The 17970-nt window shown below is 40.9% G+C and overlaps 1 protein-coding gene across 1 annotated transcript in view; it reads right to left on the bottom strand.

Annotated features, from left to right (window-relative positions):
* Nucleotides 1-17970, bottom strand: part of DNAH11 (dynein axonemal heavy chain 11) — a 327809-nt gene that overhangs the window by 104336 nt on the left and 205503 nt on the right. The window contains exon 55 of the mRNA XM_027574450.2: nt 7478-7639. Coding sequence (XP_027430251.1) covers nt 7478-7639 — 162 coding nt within the window. The remainder of the gene's footprint in view (nt 1-7477; nt 7640-17970) is intronic.

Genomic DNA, 17970 nt, shown 5'->3' with positions numbered 1-17970 from the left:
AAAGTGTTGTCAATAATGCTCAGACATCTTTGGGAAAATTGCACACAAGTGGCTGGTGAGGCAGTTGAACGTTTCAAACCTGCACCATTAATATTACAACCAGGGTGCGAAAAGAGACAGGCCAATTCTTGTTGGTGAAAAACAACTGCTCCCAAGCAACTAGGTCTAAACACTTAGCTTTCCAACCTCATGAAAAATCTGTGAGTGGGTTTCCAATATGCATATATAGGATCGTCCTGCATATCAAAAACCCACCTCACTAGTAACTGAAATAATGTTTTTAAAGCCAGAGTTAAATATAGAATGATGCAAAACCTGAAAAGTCTTTATTCTCTAGATCTGAGACATATGTGTATGTTACCCAATAGTGGACTCCGAGTCTACACTTCCAAGGAAGTTCTAGAACTCCATATAAATGAGATCCCCTGAGGGATTTTTAAGAGCTTCACTGCAACATAAACAGGGATAGAAATTCATTCCTGTCCTATCTTGTTTTAATGAACCAAAAGCGAGCACATGTCTTTCTACAACATAAATACTTGCCCGGCCAAGAACGACCTCCTTGCGTGGGGCGGAGGTCGGTGGGGGGAGGACCTGGCCTCTGCCCAACCATGATCCTTATGAGGAGGTTCCTAGGCTGCCCTGAAAAGCTCTCTCCAACAACGGTTTCATTTGTAAATCTGGGATGGAAGAAGTGGCTTCCGGGAGAGCTGGAAGTGGCCCGAGACAACTTGTCTCAATGGGGCAAAATCACTATTGTTATCGGGCTTAACAAAATGGCACAGCATGGGAGACTTGCAGGGCCAGGGAGCAGCTGGTTGTAATTCACACTGTTTTTCAGAAAACTCTAATCGTTCCAGAACAGACCTCTTTGACGACTGGTCTTCCCCGCATTCTCAATTTGTCACTTTCTCCTATGATAAGGTCAGTAGTGACAGCACTTCTTGACATTAACAGCTGTGGCTTTTAAAAGGGTCATTGTAGAACCACTAATTGCAGTAATTTCATTAGCATAAATTATTTATTCTGCCATTCATTTACCTCCAGTTTTCTTTTTTTGGGGGGGTGTGTGGGGAGGATATGGCTGCTGCCGCTGCTGCTGTAGAGAAGGAAAGGCAAGGCTGTATTTTTCGTTTTCAGAGATGCAAGTGGAGAACGCCGTTCCCGCTACATTTGGCCCTGTAACGACTACCAGGGGATCCGATTCTGTCGTCATTTAGCAGCCAATCGTGGCGAAAGCAAAAATATAAACAAGCAAAGTGCTAGTATCACACAGTTATAAATCCAAGATTTCTCCATTACGATGCCCTGGAAAACACTGCTGTAGCCAAGGCAGCAACAGATATACACGGGAACGGCTTTTTGTCCTCCCAGTTAGAAAGAGGTTTCGTTTTCACTCTCTCGCTGGGCTCACTGTAAATGCAAAGACAAGTCGGCTATTTGGGGTGGCGGTTCTCAAGCGGTGGCAGTCGCTGCCACACCAAGTCCCCCGGCCACCTGACTGTTTAAGCAAGTGCCCAGTGTGGCCCGGTTGTTGAAAAGGACGGACAGCACAATTCAAATGAAAACCAATACCGGAGGCCAACACCAAATATCCTGGGTTATACAGGATTTTACATCTGCCCTCGGCCAGCTGGTGTCAGGATTATACTGGTCTGTACTTTTACATTCGGAATCTCAAGAGCACTGTCTTCAAGGAGAGGGAGAAGGAGGGACAACAAAAGAGAATGGAGATGAAAGGAAAACTATTTCTTAAGTTTAACTTGGGATCATGTTGTAACGTGTGATGTCCTACACCTAACACTCGGCCTTGAAAGTTGGTCTCAGAAATTATTTCTATGTTTATTTTTTTACAGTTTTTGAAGCACTGGTGATATAGAAAAAAACTGCCCGTATTTATTATCTGTTCTTTTATAGTAATCCCAAACTGCTGGGTTTCAAAATCTATTATTTGTACTTTTTAGCTCCTTTGGGGGTGCTCAATAATAGAGACTAATTAGATACTGTGGTTGTAAAATTGGCTTATTAAATAGAGAAAATGTAACGATACACGAAACGAGCACGCTGCACTTGAGCACTTCTCCTACGTTCCTCAGAGTGCAGACTCCCTCTGAGGAAACGTGATCCTGGAGGGCGCCAGGGAGGCTGGGTTTGAATCTGGAGACGTGGGGTAGACTCCCGGTTCTGTATTGTCGGGCAAATGATTGCACTGCTTCCTGCCCACAGAATCCAAGGTTAGACTTTTGGCACTCCTTTTAGTCTGTCTCTTCTTCTTTTCCTTGTCTTCCTTTTTCAGAACAAACTCCTCTGCACGGGTCCCGAGCAGGATTTAAGACTGGATTCTGGCGTCAAAGGGCTGAGGGGGCCCTTACCTGCTAAGTGATCTTGTGCCTGGCCCCCACCCCTCACCTGGAAGCCCAGGGATCCCTCCTTAGAAGGTCTGTGAGCAGAGGCTGTGGGCACCGCTGCCATCAGCAATGGGAACAGCACACCAGTGTTGGTCCTAGGGAGAGGACTTCTGCCACACACAGCGGCATGGGAGTTGGAATGCAGCGCCCAACAGGTTCCTGTATCACATACTGGTGTCTTGTTCTTGCCTTTTCTGTTTGTGTGTTTTTACTTGGTCTGGTGAATGCATTTTGTTAGTTTGCTTGAGTTTTTAAAGTTTTGTCTCTAATTTTAGAGGCTACTTTCCAAGGCCAAAAGTAAGATCCAATCCAGCATAAGCCAGCCGTCTTCAAGAAGAGTTTCCAGTCGCTGAAAAGGTAGCCTCACTGGTTCTCTGACACAACGTTCGAACAAAGAAGTAACGGAGGATGGTGGGGGCGAGGAGGTGAAACGCAAACCAGCTACACCTCCCAGAGCCAGCAGGACAAGGCAGGTGTTGTAGCTGGTGCTGGTGAGGCCAGGAAAGTCACAAAGCTAGGATTTGGAGGGACCGATGCCTTCATTTGATTGACTTCGACTTTGGGCTTAACAGCGAGTCCAGGTTTACGGGCAGCTATACTAAGTGGACCCTACTTTCAAGGTAGAGGGGATTCCTAAAGTTTATCTAACTGCAAAAACCCTGGAAAGCGGCATTTTACAGCTTTTTTGCAATTCTGCTCTTAATTTGATTACTATGCACAGAGAAAGAAATGCATGATGAACAGTGTATTGGTGTGCATGCACAGGAGAGGCGGGCTGAAGAAGAGGGAAGGATGTTAACAACCACATGGGCCTTCCCTCATCTCTTTGAATACAGGCTTAAGCCAGTTAGAGATGTAGGCAGATTCAGGATAAATTTGATTGCATTTGCTTCTGCTTTGATCTCTTAAAATGACTTCAGTACTCCTCAGGACGAGGAGATTTTCCTCAAATTCACAGAATTTCTAATGCACAAGGCTTTCTACTTATAAATTCATACTGAACAATCCTCATTTGTATTTCAAAGAAAAAAACTGCACTAAAAGTCAGTAAGAAAAACACTGCTAACATACTTATCACTGACAAAGCATTGTTTACTGTTCTTCATGCTGTCCCTACCATTTTAAAAAGGAACCACTGAAGAGATCGGTCTTTACGTACAGCAGTAAAGTAACTTTCCTCTTTGAGGGGACGCTTTCCGTGATTGGACCGGCAAATGCTTGTAAAATATGCCATTCATTTGTTACCAGACCTTGCAACAAGTTCTGGATTGGAGAGGTGGAGGTATGTGGAAATTAATGAATTTCACTGAAAAAGCTGATGATATTGAACTTACGGAATTATTCAGTTGTATCGCAACCAAAGGAGGGAGAACTTTAACTTGTCAGGTGGCCAATATGCTCGGAAAGGACGGGTCCTCCACCTTGCTCAGATCTTAATGAGAACAGAGACTCCTCCCAATGCAAATGTCACTCCTCAGTCAGAGTGCTTACCTTTTCATTTCCAGTCAGTAATTTCTGCTTTCCTCAAGTCCAGCTCTCCAGTATGTCTATTACTCACTTTGAGTCAAAAACTAACAACACTACTTATCTTTTAACACCTGTTTCTCCTGCCTTTTTTCCCTGTGTGTTCCTGTCTGGGACCCACACACCTCTTGGGAAGGGCTCCTCCCAGTTACCTCCTCACAGCGTGTGCAACCCCGCTCCCGGGGATGCCCAGTGCGCCTTTCCTTCTCTCCCTCCTCACACCACATGCCCCCATCTGCACTTCCAAACCCGAGGAGTGAGGAGTGTATGTTGACACAAAGCCTTCATATTAATACCTGGTGACACTTAAGGGTCAAACTATTTCGGTCATCTGCCAGCTCTCATTTAGTTCAATACCAGGTAGCAGAAAAGTAGCATAAACCTTTCCTTAGACACAGGCAGCCCACACCCCTGGGTGCTGAGTGTGTCCTGCTAAAAGAGTCTACGTCAACACACACAAAACCGCTTGCCTTGCGCGAATCCTTTCTCGGTGGCTAATGGGGGTCACCTTGGATAACTACCTTACACTCAGCAAATAAGGTCAATAACTAAGAAGTGCCTAAATTATGCAGATACCATTCAGTCTTAATGATGAAAATTCAAACTAAGAAAATGATCGAATTAGTGCCCATTCAAAAAATTTAAAAGCTATTTTTGACCTCTGCAGAAAAGGCACCATGCATTTTTAGAAGATAGACACTTTGCCCTCTGAATGATAATTACTGCTCCTAAGCAACAAATTGGGAAGGCGGGAAAGTTAAATAAGCACACTGCACTGAAATGAAATCATCTGGCTGAGCTCTTTGCAGGCATCATTCAGCTCAGCAGAAATAGTTCAGCCCGCTTTTAAAATTCCTATTTGACAATAAGCATCCTATAGGAGGCGTCACGACACCACAAGATAGAGCTTAGCACCTGCCAGGAGGTCTCTGGACTGAAAATGATGCAAGTCCAGCCTCATCCAGCAGATGTCAATGGTCACTGGCGTATCAAAGCTCCTGCACTTTTTGAAGTGGCACCTAACTTTGCAGGACCAAGTCGGCATCAAAGAAGTAAAGGCAAGAAACTTAAAAAAGCACTGAGCCAAGCACTAAGTCAAAGCATGCTACTAGCTTTGGGTTCCTCTCATTTGAGAAATTAATATTAATATATGAAGTGCACTGGTCTTTAGCAAACCTGTGTGATCACATGAATGGTATAAAACAGAATTATGAAAGATACATACTGATTCTCTAATCAACTGGTATTTTGAACCCTTTTTATAATGATCAGGAGACAAAACAAGGCCCTATATATAATTCCAATAATGCAGTGATCCTAGCAAGAGTTTGAGAAGTGTGTGGGCTTAATAACTGTCACTATTATTTGTCATATTTCATGTGTTTTCAGATTTTATTTATTTATTTATTTGACAGAGAGAGAGACACACAGCAAGAGAGGGAACACAAACAGGGGGAGTGGGAGAGGGAGAAGCAGGCTTCCTGCTGAGCAGGGAGCCCGATGTGGGGCTCGATCCCAGGACCCTGGGATCATGACCTGAGCCGAAGGCAGACGCTCAACGACTGAGCCACTCAGGTGTCCCTGTTTTCAGATTTTAAAGTATAAAATATTTCTGGCAGACTTTACCTAATGCTAGTGTTAGTCTCCATTAAAATGCGGCTCCTTGGGCTCTTCAGAAAAACACAGTGAATGGTGAAAGCCGGGGCTCAGAAAGAAATTAACCACTTCTGGGACTATCTCTTATTCCACTTACCTATCATGAGAACAAATTTACATAGATTTCCCCAAAGGTAAGAAGTGCTATGCAGTGCCTCCTGACCAGTGGAAAAAAGTGAAAATCAATTATAAAAAAAATCCAGCTACACATTCCTATTATTCACTCTTTAGCCAGAAAGTCCTTTGCCACTGTCCCCAAGGTCCAGGTAAGAGCATCCGACGTGGAGTACAGAGAAAGGCAAAAGAAGAGCTTTCCGGATGTAGAAAAAAACAGCCAGAAACAGAAGGAGTCATTGTTTTTTCACTTCTTTAAAAGATTTTATTTATTTACTTGACAGAGAGAGAGAAAGAGAGCATAAGCAGGGGGAGCAGCAGAAGGAGAGGGACTCGATCTCAGGACCCTCAACTGACTGAGCCACCCAGGTGTCTTTTTTTTTTTTTTTTTCATTTCTTTACAGAAATGTTTTTAGGTGTGTGAGAAAAGGAGAGAGGAAAGTAAGCATCCAAGTAGATTAACGGATATTCCAAAAGACAATAAACCATATTATAATAAAGCTACCCATAAAAATAAGCAATAAGCAATAAAGCTAGTTGCATACAAATCATACAAATAATTAGGTAAATATGCAAATATGCCCAGATTACTAACCACCTGGCCACCAAGAGATACAATAGTCAACAACATGTGAAAGGATTCTCGGGAGAAGTGACAGGCTCTTGGGAGGAAGGGAGGCCAGAGGGGGCTGTCTCTGCATGCAGACACTTTCAAGTGGAAGCAGACATCATTCCTTACACAGCCCTGACTCTATTTTTGGCTCCGAGAATCACTTTCAATGTCTAGCCTTATCGCTCAGTGGACTCAGAAGACAAACCTCCCTGGGCAATGTTCACAACTACCACATTTCCAAGCTATTTAGTCATGAAGGTGCAAGATACCAATAAAGCTTCATTTCTAGGAAGCCTAAATGATGCTTTCGTATTTACATTCCTTTTTCCCCTCTAAGTGGGGAAGTGTACTGGAAGTGCTTTTCTAAACTCTATGCAAACATTTTAAAATGTAATTGGATCTGCAAATTTCATTACAGTCAAACGACAAACCTAATTTATAAAACATAAACCCATACAACAAAGAAGCAGATACATTATTTGACTTAGTGACTGAATTCATGGGGCTGATTTTTCACCCCTCCATACTATAAGGAGAAAAATCACAATTAATTGCTTTACTTTGTTAAGATCAAGAATTGCATGACTATGAATGGCTACTTTTTTATTTGTGGATTTGAAGGATTCATATTCAGCAAATCCTATCATGACTCAAGGAAGTAATGATCCTGGCTTTCTGGTGAGTCAGGCTACGTAACACGCTTGTATGCTGTGTGTGCTCATGTGTGCACAGACATTCAACCTGGTACAAAGAGGTCAACTACCATATTCCATAGAATGTAAACACAGATGATCTTTTTTTTTTTTTTAATATTTTATTTATTTATTCATGAGAGACAGAGGAGGAGAGAGAGAGAGGGAGAGAGAGAAGCAGAGGGAGAAGCAGGCTTCCAAGGAGCAGGGAGCCCGATGCGGGACTCGATCCCAGGACCCTGGGATCATGACCTGAGCCGAAGGCAGACGCTTAACCATCTGAGCCACCCAGGCGCCCAACACAGATGATCTTATCTCTAATAAAAGGGATAACTTTTCTATAGGAGATGTTGTATTTTGGAAGTTACTTCTTTACTGAGGACTTTTGGTCAGAGTGAGTGAGTATGCGTGTGTGTGTTTGTGTGTGAGAGAGAGAGAGACAGAGAGATTCAGAGGCTGACACAGCATACCTCAATTCCCTTGGTTTCTTCAATGAACCTCCTGCTGACTGAGACCAGAGCCTCCTGTGGCCACGCATGAAACCAGTCAATAGCTGTGCAGTTAACTATGGCAGGGAACTTCCGAGCTCTCCCTCTCAACGTTTGACCAACGGGAGAGAAACACAGAATGATCTGTGGAGACATGGGGGCAGGGCAGAAAGGGGAGGGTGATGAGTGAGCCAAGAATTACACTGCAATCCTAGACAATGAAAGCAAGGAGCGCAGCCAAGCAAGACATGAAACTATCCTAAAGCACTACGGAGGAGAAAGCAACATTAACCTCCGTGCTAACCAAAGGATAAACCTCCCCCAGGTGGCTGCCCCATGGAACATTCAGAAACACTGCTGTGTACCTTCCTTCAAATTGGTCCCTCTCCTTTTAAACATTTTTGATGATTATCATTAATAATGAGAAATGTATTCTTTTCTATTACACAAGTAACAGTATAGCAATAGAAAATAAATATCCGAACCCAATCACCATGATAAAATAACACCAGTACTTTCACCTTCTGTCTCCTTCCATTCTGTAATTCTTCAGGTCCAGTAAAACTTTGTAAATCGCTTAAAAACAATTTGTATCATATCGAATGATTACTTTGTTTTCATTTAAAATAAACCCGCTTGCATTCTTCAGCCCTCCAGGTGACTCCGACACCCGCTGCTCTTCTCTAGGAATGGCATGGACTTGAGAGAAAACAAAGCCTGGAACTCTCTCACCTCAGTCTCTAACCCTTTGAGATCAGGCAACCAATGAAATCACTTTTCAAAAGGTATGATATTTTTTCTTAGAACATTTAAAAAAATTCACATCCTAAAAATCTCCAGCGTATAGGAAGCCATATAATATCTTATTTAACATGTGGGTTTATTTTTTTTAAATAATAAATAAAATAAAAAATTTTTTATTCCTTTTTAAAGGAATAAAAAATTCAGTTTATACATGCTCCTGGTGAGAAAATGTTAAGTTTCTGGTTTAAATCCGAAGATCTGTGTATTTGATGATTTAAGAGTTAATTTATATCTGATTATGTTTCCATGCTCTCTGTAGTGACACAGGGATTTGATCTGGAAGGAGCACCTGAGCTTGGCTGTGGTGGGGTCCACAAGCTGAGTGAGGGGAGACAAAGGAGGTTGGCTCTGAGTGTCCCTTCTGGGCATCTCTGAGTGTCACATGGCTCTCAGATGAGACGCCCTATGTGAAGTGCCAGCACAAAGGAGGTGTTCAGGAAGCACTCCTTTCATGCTCTCCCTTCTCTCCTAGGTTCCTGTGGACTTGAGGGCACTGGGGATAATAGTGACGCCCACTGGGGTAAGGTCTGGGAATTTACCCATCCCGGTTTCCTCTTCTCTAGGAATGGCATGGACTTGAGAGAAAACAAAGCCTGGAACTCTCTCACCTCAGTCTCTAACCCTTTGAGATCAGGCAACCAATGAAATCACTTTTCAAAAGGTATGATATTTTTTCTTAGAACATTTAAAAAAATTCACATCCTAAAAATCTCCAGCGTATAGGAAGCCATATAATATCTTATTTAACATGTGGGTTCACTATGTTTAAATAGTATGGCTCTTGAAAAACTTGATAAATCCTAATATTTAAAATGTTTAACAGTACATAAGCTGACTGATCATGTATTCCTTATATGTGAGAGTCTAGTTACAAATTGAATAACTGCTCTAAGAGTGCATGTACTGGGTTAACGAACTTCAGTTAGAACGCAGAATTTTCACTTTCCCTCATAGTTCTTAGGTTTCTCCCACCAGCCTTCCTTTCTCCCCCTACCTGAATATTTCTTTCTGTCCTAGAAGTTCGGTTTCCACACCCAGTTTCTCTCTCATTCCTGGCAAATTTAGAAGCTTCATTTATAAATAATTGTAGCCAAGGCAAAGGAGGGAAAAAAGGATCCTTTTGAGATCTTAAATATTCCCATCACTTCTACACTTACTGCATTTCCCTTTTTGGTACTGGCACATTACTAGGTCTATGGAAAATATTAGAAAACAAAGTACCGGAACCATGTGTGTTTAGCCTAAAGGAAAAATACTTTGAGTTAATATAATGATATAATGATATAAATTCATTATTTATTGAAATACAGATTTCTCATGGAAAGAATTATTTTTCTTTTCTACAATTTTACAGCTGAATTTTACACAGTTCTCTATGTTATTTATTACGGCTTAAATAAGGATCCTCATAATGCCAGCTTCATTTTACATGGAGGGCGGTTGGCAGGCCATCAGTGATTCTCAAAGGATTATTAGGCGCTGGTTAGAAAAGCAAATTCTTGGACCCAATCTAGACCTAAGGAATCAGAAACTCTGGATGGGGCTTGGCAATCAGTTTTCAACAAGCCCTCCAGGTGACTCCGACACCCGCTGCTATAACCTTCCAGTTTAAAATTTTCTATGGGAATACTTAAATCAAACACAACATTTTCAATGCTTCTGCAGTTGGTGAAATACTCATAGAATGTAAGTCTCCTTCTATATAGAAAGTGAAAATGAAAAATTTAGAGGATTCTAAATAAATTAGATAATCATGAATAACCTAAATTCTATCATCTAAAACTGACCTTGGGAACGAATTTACAGAAAGATGCTTGGTTATTAGTACCTCCTAAGAAAGAAAAGGCCAGTATCACACCAAACTTGAGTTGTGCAATTATTGACCCAATGTGTTACTCAGTAATTTTTAGTTTTGCTAGAAGTCTAGCACAGAATTTCTCCTCCCATCCAGCTTTCCTTGATAGTAGTCCTATGTGAGATTTTTCTGAGAGCCCATGCTAATGTCTGGAAATAGGTGGTTGTTCTTTTCTAACATGGTCTCCACATTTTTTGATTATGAGCATGGAATGGAATGTCAGCTCTGCCACCGGTTCCTAGATGATGTGAGAACAGCCACGTTTCTTAATTGTCCTGTACTGTCCTCGTCTCCAAAAAGGAGAGATCACAGTCACATCCCAGGGTCACCAGGAACAGATACAATGTATGTGGTAAGACCTCCTCACAGTTGCTGAAGCATGAATGGTGCTCCGTCAACTCCATGCTCTGTTACTTAAAAAAAGAAAAAAAGTTTCAACAACTTTACAGGTAAAGTTGTTGTTGCCTCAAAGCACATTACTATGGGGAAAAATCATCCTGGATAATTTCCCTATTGTATTTCCCTTAATTTTAGGAGATTAAAATAGCAGAGGATTTTTAAGTAATAAAAACACAAAGATTTTAAAAAGGGTGTTAGGTTATCTAACATTTACTTTTTTAGGTTTAAAAAAGTAAACCTAAAACCGTGTGAGGTGAAAAATAGCATCTTTCACAGAGCTAGAACAAACAATCCTAAAATTTGTATGAAACCACAAAAGACCCTGAATAGCCAAAGCAATCTAGAAAAAGAAAAGCAAAGCTGGAGGCATCACAATTCTGGACTTCAAGTTATATTACAAAGCTGTAATGATCACAACCACAACCACATGTTACTGGTATAAAAATAGACTCACAGATCAATGGAACAGAACAGAAAATCCAGACATGACTCCACAATGATACGGTCAACTAATCCTCAACAAAACAGGAATGAATATCCAATAGGAAAAGGACATTCTCTTCAACAAATGGTGTTGGGAAAACTGGACAGCCACAAGCAGAAGAATGAAACTGGACCACTTTCTCACACCATACACAAAAGTAAGTTCAAAACGGATTAAAAACCTAAATGGGAGACCTGAAACCATAAAAATCCTACAAGAAAACACAGGCAGTAAATTCTCTGACACTGGCTGTAGCAACTTCCTTCTAGATATGTCTCCTGAGGCAAGGGGAAGAAAAGCAAAAATAAACTACTGGGATTTCATCAAAATAAAAAGCTTCTGCACAGCAAAGGAAACAATCAACACAACTAAAAAAAAAAAAAAAGATAAGCTACAAAATGGGAGAAGGTATCTTCAAATGATATATCCAATAAAGGGTTAGTATCCAAAATATATAAAGAACTGATCAACACAGCACCGCAAAAAACAAATAATCCAATTAAAAAATGGGCAGAAGACATGAATGGACATTTTTCCAAGGACATCCAAATGGCCAACAGACACATGAAAACTCATCATCAGGGATATACACATCAATACTAAAATGAGATACCACCTCACACCTGTCAGATGGCTAAAATCAACAACACAAGGAACAGGTGTTGGCGAGGATGTGGAGAAAGGGGAACCCTCTTACACAGTTGGTGGGAATACAAACTGGTACAGCCACTCTGGAAAACAGTATGGAGGCTCCCCAAAAAGTTAAAAATAGAACTACCCTATGACCCAGCAATCGCACTACTGGGTATTTACCCAAAGGATACCAGTATACTAATTCAAAGGGATATCTACACCCTGATGTTTATAGCAGAATTATCTACAATAGCCAAATTATGGAAACAGCTCAAGTGTCCATTAACTGATGAACGGGTAAAGAAAATGTCACACACACACACACAGGAATATTATTCAGCCATAAAAAAGAATGAAATCCTTGCATTTGCAATGACATGGATGGAGCTAGACTGTATAATGCTAAGTGAAATTAAGTCCATCAGAGAAAGACAAATACCATATGATTTTTCACTCATAAGTGGAATTTAAGAAACAAAACAAATGAACGAAGGAGAAGATAAAAAAGAGAGGCAAAGCAAGAAACAGACTCTTTACTATAGAGACGTGATGGTTACCCAAGGGGAGGTGGGTGGGGGGATGGGTTAAATAGGTGATGGGGATTAAGGAGTGCACTTGTTATGAACACCAGGTGTTGTATGGAAGTGTTGGATTACTATATTGTACACCTGAAACTCATATTACACTGATGTTAACTGGAATTTAAATAAAAACTTTAAAAACAGAAAACAACAAAAGGTGTGAGGTGTTATCTCATTGTGGTTTGGATTTGCATCTCCTGATTATGAGTAATGTTGAATACCTTTTCATGTACATGTTGGCCATTTGTGTTCCTTCTTTGAAAAAAGGAGCGTTCAGGTCCTTTGCCCATTTTTCAATTGGGTTCTGAGTTTGTTGAGTTTGTTGTCTGAGGTATAGTCTCAGTTTGGTGAGTTTTCATTATATATGAATGTTCTATTTTTTCAAATGCTTTTTTTACATCTATTGAGATCATCATGATTTTTATCCTTCATTTTGTTAATATGGTGTGTCATGTGGATTGACTTGTGGATGTTGAACCATCCCCGCATCCCTGGAATAAATCCCACTTCATCAAGGGGTAGGGTTGCTTTAATGTACTATTAAATTCAGTTTGCTCCTAGTTTGTTGAGGATTTTCGTACCTTTCTATCAGGGATACTGGCCTCTAAGTTCTTTTCTGGTGACATCCTTGTCTGCTTTGGTATTAGGGTGATGCTGGCCTTGTAAAATAAGTGTTTCCACCTCTTCAATTGTTTGGAGGAATTTGAGGAGGATTAGTATACATTCTGATATTAAGTATTTGATAGAATTCACCAGTGAGAGCTATCTGGTCCTGTATAACCTACCTCTGAAGTAACTTCACTCTCATATGATCTGCATGGAAATACTCATTTTCTATCTTAGGGGCCATTGGCTCGTATCTGAAGTACTTCAAGAGAAACTGCAGAGGCCAGGAATGCTTAACCAGCATTTCCCATTTCTAACAGAAACTCACAATGCAAAATCGGCTACCTGCGCTCTTTGCTAACTTCTTTCATCAACATAAATGGTTGATTAGTTAGCATCATGCACACCGGATCTGATTTTTTTACTGATGAAAGGAAGAGTGTCCAAGGTATCTGAGGAAAACGGAAATATTAGACTTCTACCTCCACCACTGAAGGAACCAAAGAGGAAAGTCTAGATATCGAAGTATCCCAACAAATATACCCTTTGGCTTTTTAGACTTTGATTTTGACCAGTCCTGTGGTAAACAGCTTACAGAAAAATTGTTTTTATGCGATTCCAGTGAAAACACCAGCTGAATCGTACCATGAGAATAACTACTACAACTGCCCCAGAAGGTCCTTCTGGTAAGAGCTCTTCCGTTTCCCAAAAGAACAGAGCTGAGACCGCAGTAAGCTTACAGAGCTGGTTTTGGAAACTTTAAGACCCACAAACTCTATGCGTACCCGAGTTCAGTTTGAGACTTCCTCTACTTGAAACACACCCGAACTGGGATACTGGGGGACAAGAGCTCCCCCACCCCGGAACAGGTGCCATCTACCTGTAAGGACTAAATGTCACTGAAATATTCACCTCCTCCCAAACAGTCCCTGACAACTGCAAATGACCAAATTGGCTTCAGTTAGTTCCCAGCAGTGGACTGAAAGAAAAGTCTGCTAAGGAAATAAAGTTAAAAATGCCTCAGATAGCTGTGTTCTTTTCTAAAAGCAAATTCTCACAAGTAAGAAGCAAACCCTGAAATCACCATCTATGTACTTCCTACAGCTCTAACATTTGGACGTCAGAATCTTGCTTTTGGAAACCATACCATAGAATTTTCTATTCCTTTTTTCCCCCTGCCATAGGTGTTAGGACTCATTCGCAATAACCCATTTTTCATTGTGCTTTGTAATACGTTTCAATTTCTTTTGGGTAAGATTCCATCATAAGTACACATTTATTTGTATATCACTAACAGGACTCAGTCCATTTCCTCCTGTAATGGAAATGTGAATTGCTACCGTCACTCTGTATTTTTTTCTAGTCAATATATTCTCAGATAGAAGTAACCCTCCCACATATTTACTTCAGAAGCTTCTATCTGTAACTTAGGTTTGCATTTATTCTCAAAAGTCTAAGTATTTTTCAAGAGTGATAAGATCTGAATCTTACTGAGAGAATCCTCTTAGGAAGTTTAGCAGATAAACTCTTCCCTTGTTTGACTGTTTTAATATCATTTAATCATTCTTATATTTTCCCTTATCAACCACCATCCAATAACCTTTTAATTTCAATTATTTTCATGAACTCCAATAGCATCTTCAACATATACACATGCAATACATTTTTATATTTCATTCTTTTTAGGTAACATAATGAAATAATTCACACAACCTTTTATTTATGAATATTGGTCAGTGCCAATTTTTAGAAGAGGTAATATTTTACACTGGGGAGTTTTTGTTTGTTTTTTTTTTTTTTGGGTCGGGGGAGAGGCAGAGGCAGATGGAGGGAGAGAATCTTAAGCAGGCTCCATGCCCCATGTGGACCCAATCTCACAACCCTGAGACTGTGACAGGAGCTGAAATCAAGAATTGGATGCTTAACCAACTGAGCACCCAGGCGCCCCTACATTGGGGAGTTTTCTTTCTTTTTTAAAAAAACAAAACTCAATTCATCAAGAAATTGTATGTGGAATCCCAAAAGAGAGCAAGAAGCAAATCCATTCCTGGGGAGTAAAGACATTAGGAGTTATACTCCCCACTCTGTTCTCCCTGCTCTATATTCCTATCTACAGGAGGAATGTGTTCCCTCATCTCAGCTGCCCTGCTTGATGCCAGGGACTCACGTGCCCACATACTACTTTCGAGGCCAGTCTGCAGCTCCGTACATTGTATAACAGTGTTTTGTTTTTATTTTTTCAAATAGACGATAGGTGCCTAATGATCTACAGAATAGGCCCATATTAAACCACGTCATGCCAAGTTTTTGGCTTGTGATCTGTGCTGCTCTGCTCGTGGTCGGCATTTCTGCCGACACCACGTGCTAACTCCACACACACGGGCATTTGCAAGCACAAGCCCCATACTGTGCTGCAAACCCTGTATCCAAATGTAAGCAGAATGTGAAAAACATGAACCATGCTTTCCAAAATGCAAAGTTTATTCAATTTTTTTCCTTCCTCCCTCCCTCCCTTCCTTCCTTAAGATTTTATTTATTTGCCAGAGAGAGAGAGAGAGAGAGAGAGAGAGAGAGAGAGCGCGCGCACAAGCAGAGGGAGTAGGAGAGGGAGAAGCAGGCTCCCCGCTGAGCAAGGAGCCCGATGCGGGGCTCGATCCCAGGATCCTGGGATCCTGACCTGAGCTGAAGGCAGACGCTTAACACTGAGCCACCCAGGCGCCCCAAGTTTATTCAATTTAAATGGATAAATCCTTTAGTCTTTGATTAAGCCCTTCACTTCTGGTATTAAAAATTTCTTTTATAATATAAAATACGGGAGATGATATCTACTAGAATAGACACCTTGGAGATACTTCCCAGTCCTTTCCCCCCGCTCAGTGAAACCTTCCTTGTTCCGTCTTTTGTTATCCTATATACCCCTTACCTCTCATACACAGAGGTGTAATTGTATACTCAGTTTGTGTGATTTGGAGGTTCAGGTTTGTCTTTCCAACAATGAGGTGGGCAGGGGCTGGCTCTTGCTCACTACCCTAGATTCAGGGACCAGCACATCACAGGCACTCAGCAAATACTTGCTGAGGCCCGGTGGAAAGATCAAAGAGTCAACAGATGGCGATGTGAAATATTCTTTAGAGCAAGATGAAATTTTGTTATTTGCATCCTAATTTGTTTTGAACCAGCCCTTGGACCTCTTGTCTTTGCACAGGTCGTAACTTCCTCATCTAACCCCATGGGTGGCTTTAAACTCCATCTCTAGCCCCACCCGCCTCTCCAGACTCCAATGGCTACGTTCAACTGTATCCTGTTCGTCTCTCTTTGAATGTTTAATGGGCATCTTAACTTTAGGTCGAACTTTTTATTTACCCTCATCCACCAAACAAATACAAGGCATACCTCTTCCCATGTTCCCTATTTCAATAAATGGTATGTCCTTTATCCCGTTTAGTCAGGCCAAAGTCCCTGAAATCATCCTTGACTCTCTTCTTCGACCCTACCTCCAAAAAACAAAAATGTTTGGCTGTTTTATGAAATTTCAAGAACAGTGAACCTCAGATACAAAATACAAGGTCACACCTTTCATCTCTCTCTGATGTTCTTCCCATTCCTCTTATGTAAATAATACCCAAAAATGCAAGGGCAGGAGTTAGCATACTATATTCAGAGAGGTGTGGTCCTGGTCAGCAAAGCACTACTGGCAGGGCAGAGCCTGACAGGGCCTGGGATTGGCCCTGGACAAGCTGTCCATGAGAGTGGGTGCTGTCTTCCACCAACTCGAGGATCAGGATGAGGGGCAGGAGGGATAGAAGACAGCACTCCTCACTGATAAAGCAAGCCGTCCTGGGTGGGCATACACACGAACGAAAGGAAGCTGGGTGCTCTGCCTGTTAACCCATGAAGATCTGAGGCGATAAGACTTGACCATCATGCCAGGGTAAGGTTTTGCAACATCTGATTTTCAATGATTTTCTACTGGACAGGTTAAGTATTTGAGCGTTTTATACAAGGTCACAGACATACCATGAAAATTACTTGTGTGGGTGCTAAGTCTTGTGGTTTCTGCTATGTGCTTCTGTGTTAAACTGTTGCTTCAATGGCAGTGTTGCTCAACGTCTCCGCTCAGACTCTCAGGCTCCCTAGATGAGCTGCAGTGGGAGCCAGGAGCCCGTCACCCACCCTGGCTGTTGTCAAACCCCACACAGGAATTGCTCTCTATTCTGTCCAAGAAGGAAGAAGGGGGAGAAGGAAGAGGGAGAAAGAACAACAAAACCCAGAAGAATAAGGAAAGCTCAGCTGGGGCCTGAGGAAAAATATTATGAAAACAAGAAATATTTGAAAAACATCCAGCAGATTTTCAGGGAAGGTAATTCCACTGAGGTATCTAAGAACCTAAAAAAGAAAACTTGCTTCATACTCTCAAAAGGCTAGAAGGAATGTTGTAAAAACCACATGATAATAAAACAGTCCAAGATTAAAAAAAAAAAAAAAAAAGGATAAAACAAGAGGATTTATGAAAGGACATATATGATAAAATACCTCTTCCTAAAAATATTAAAAATATCTTAAGCCTATATTTAATCAATATAATGATAGAAAGCTTAATGATGGAAAGCTAAAGGCATTCCCATTAAAATAAAAAATAAGACAAAGATGCTACTATGATCACTTAAAAGTTTTAAATGGTATGCAAAAATTATGGTTATTATAATACACAGAAAAGAGGTAATTATTAAAAAGGAAGAGTAAAAATTCAAAGGTTATATAACTACCTACTCAGCAAACTCAAGTATAAAATGCAAAACTTACTGGAGTGTTCAATGGACTGGCTGGTCAAACAAACAAACAAACAAACAAATAGGCATCTGTCCATCCAACCCTCCCTCCAGTCAATGGCGCTCTTATACGCCCATCATGACCTGTGGGAAAATTTGGCAAGAGCAAAAAATAATATAAAATATTGAGAAAGAACTTAAGAAATGTGTAAAACATATGAAGATAGCTAGATGCTTTACTGAAGGTCAGTGAAGACATTTTGACCAAATGGCAAGATGTGCCACATTCCTGGAGAAGATCATCTCTTATAAAGGTATTTATTCCTCTTACGTTCATTAATAAA

This window comes from Zalophus californianus, chromosome 12, assembly GCF_009762305.2.
Source record: "Zalophus californianus isolate mZalCal1 chromosome 12, mZalCal1.pri.v2, whole genome shotgun sequence".
NCBI classification, from domain to species: Eukaryota; Metazoa; Chordata; class Mammalia; order Carnivora; family Otariidae; genus Zalophus; species Zalophus californianus.
Note: the sequence above shows the minus strand (reverse complement) of the source record. Positions and strands in the feature narration are given on the sequence as shown.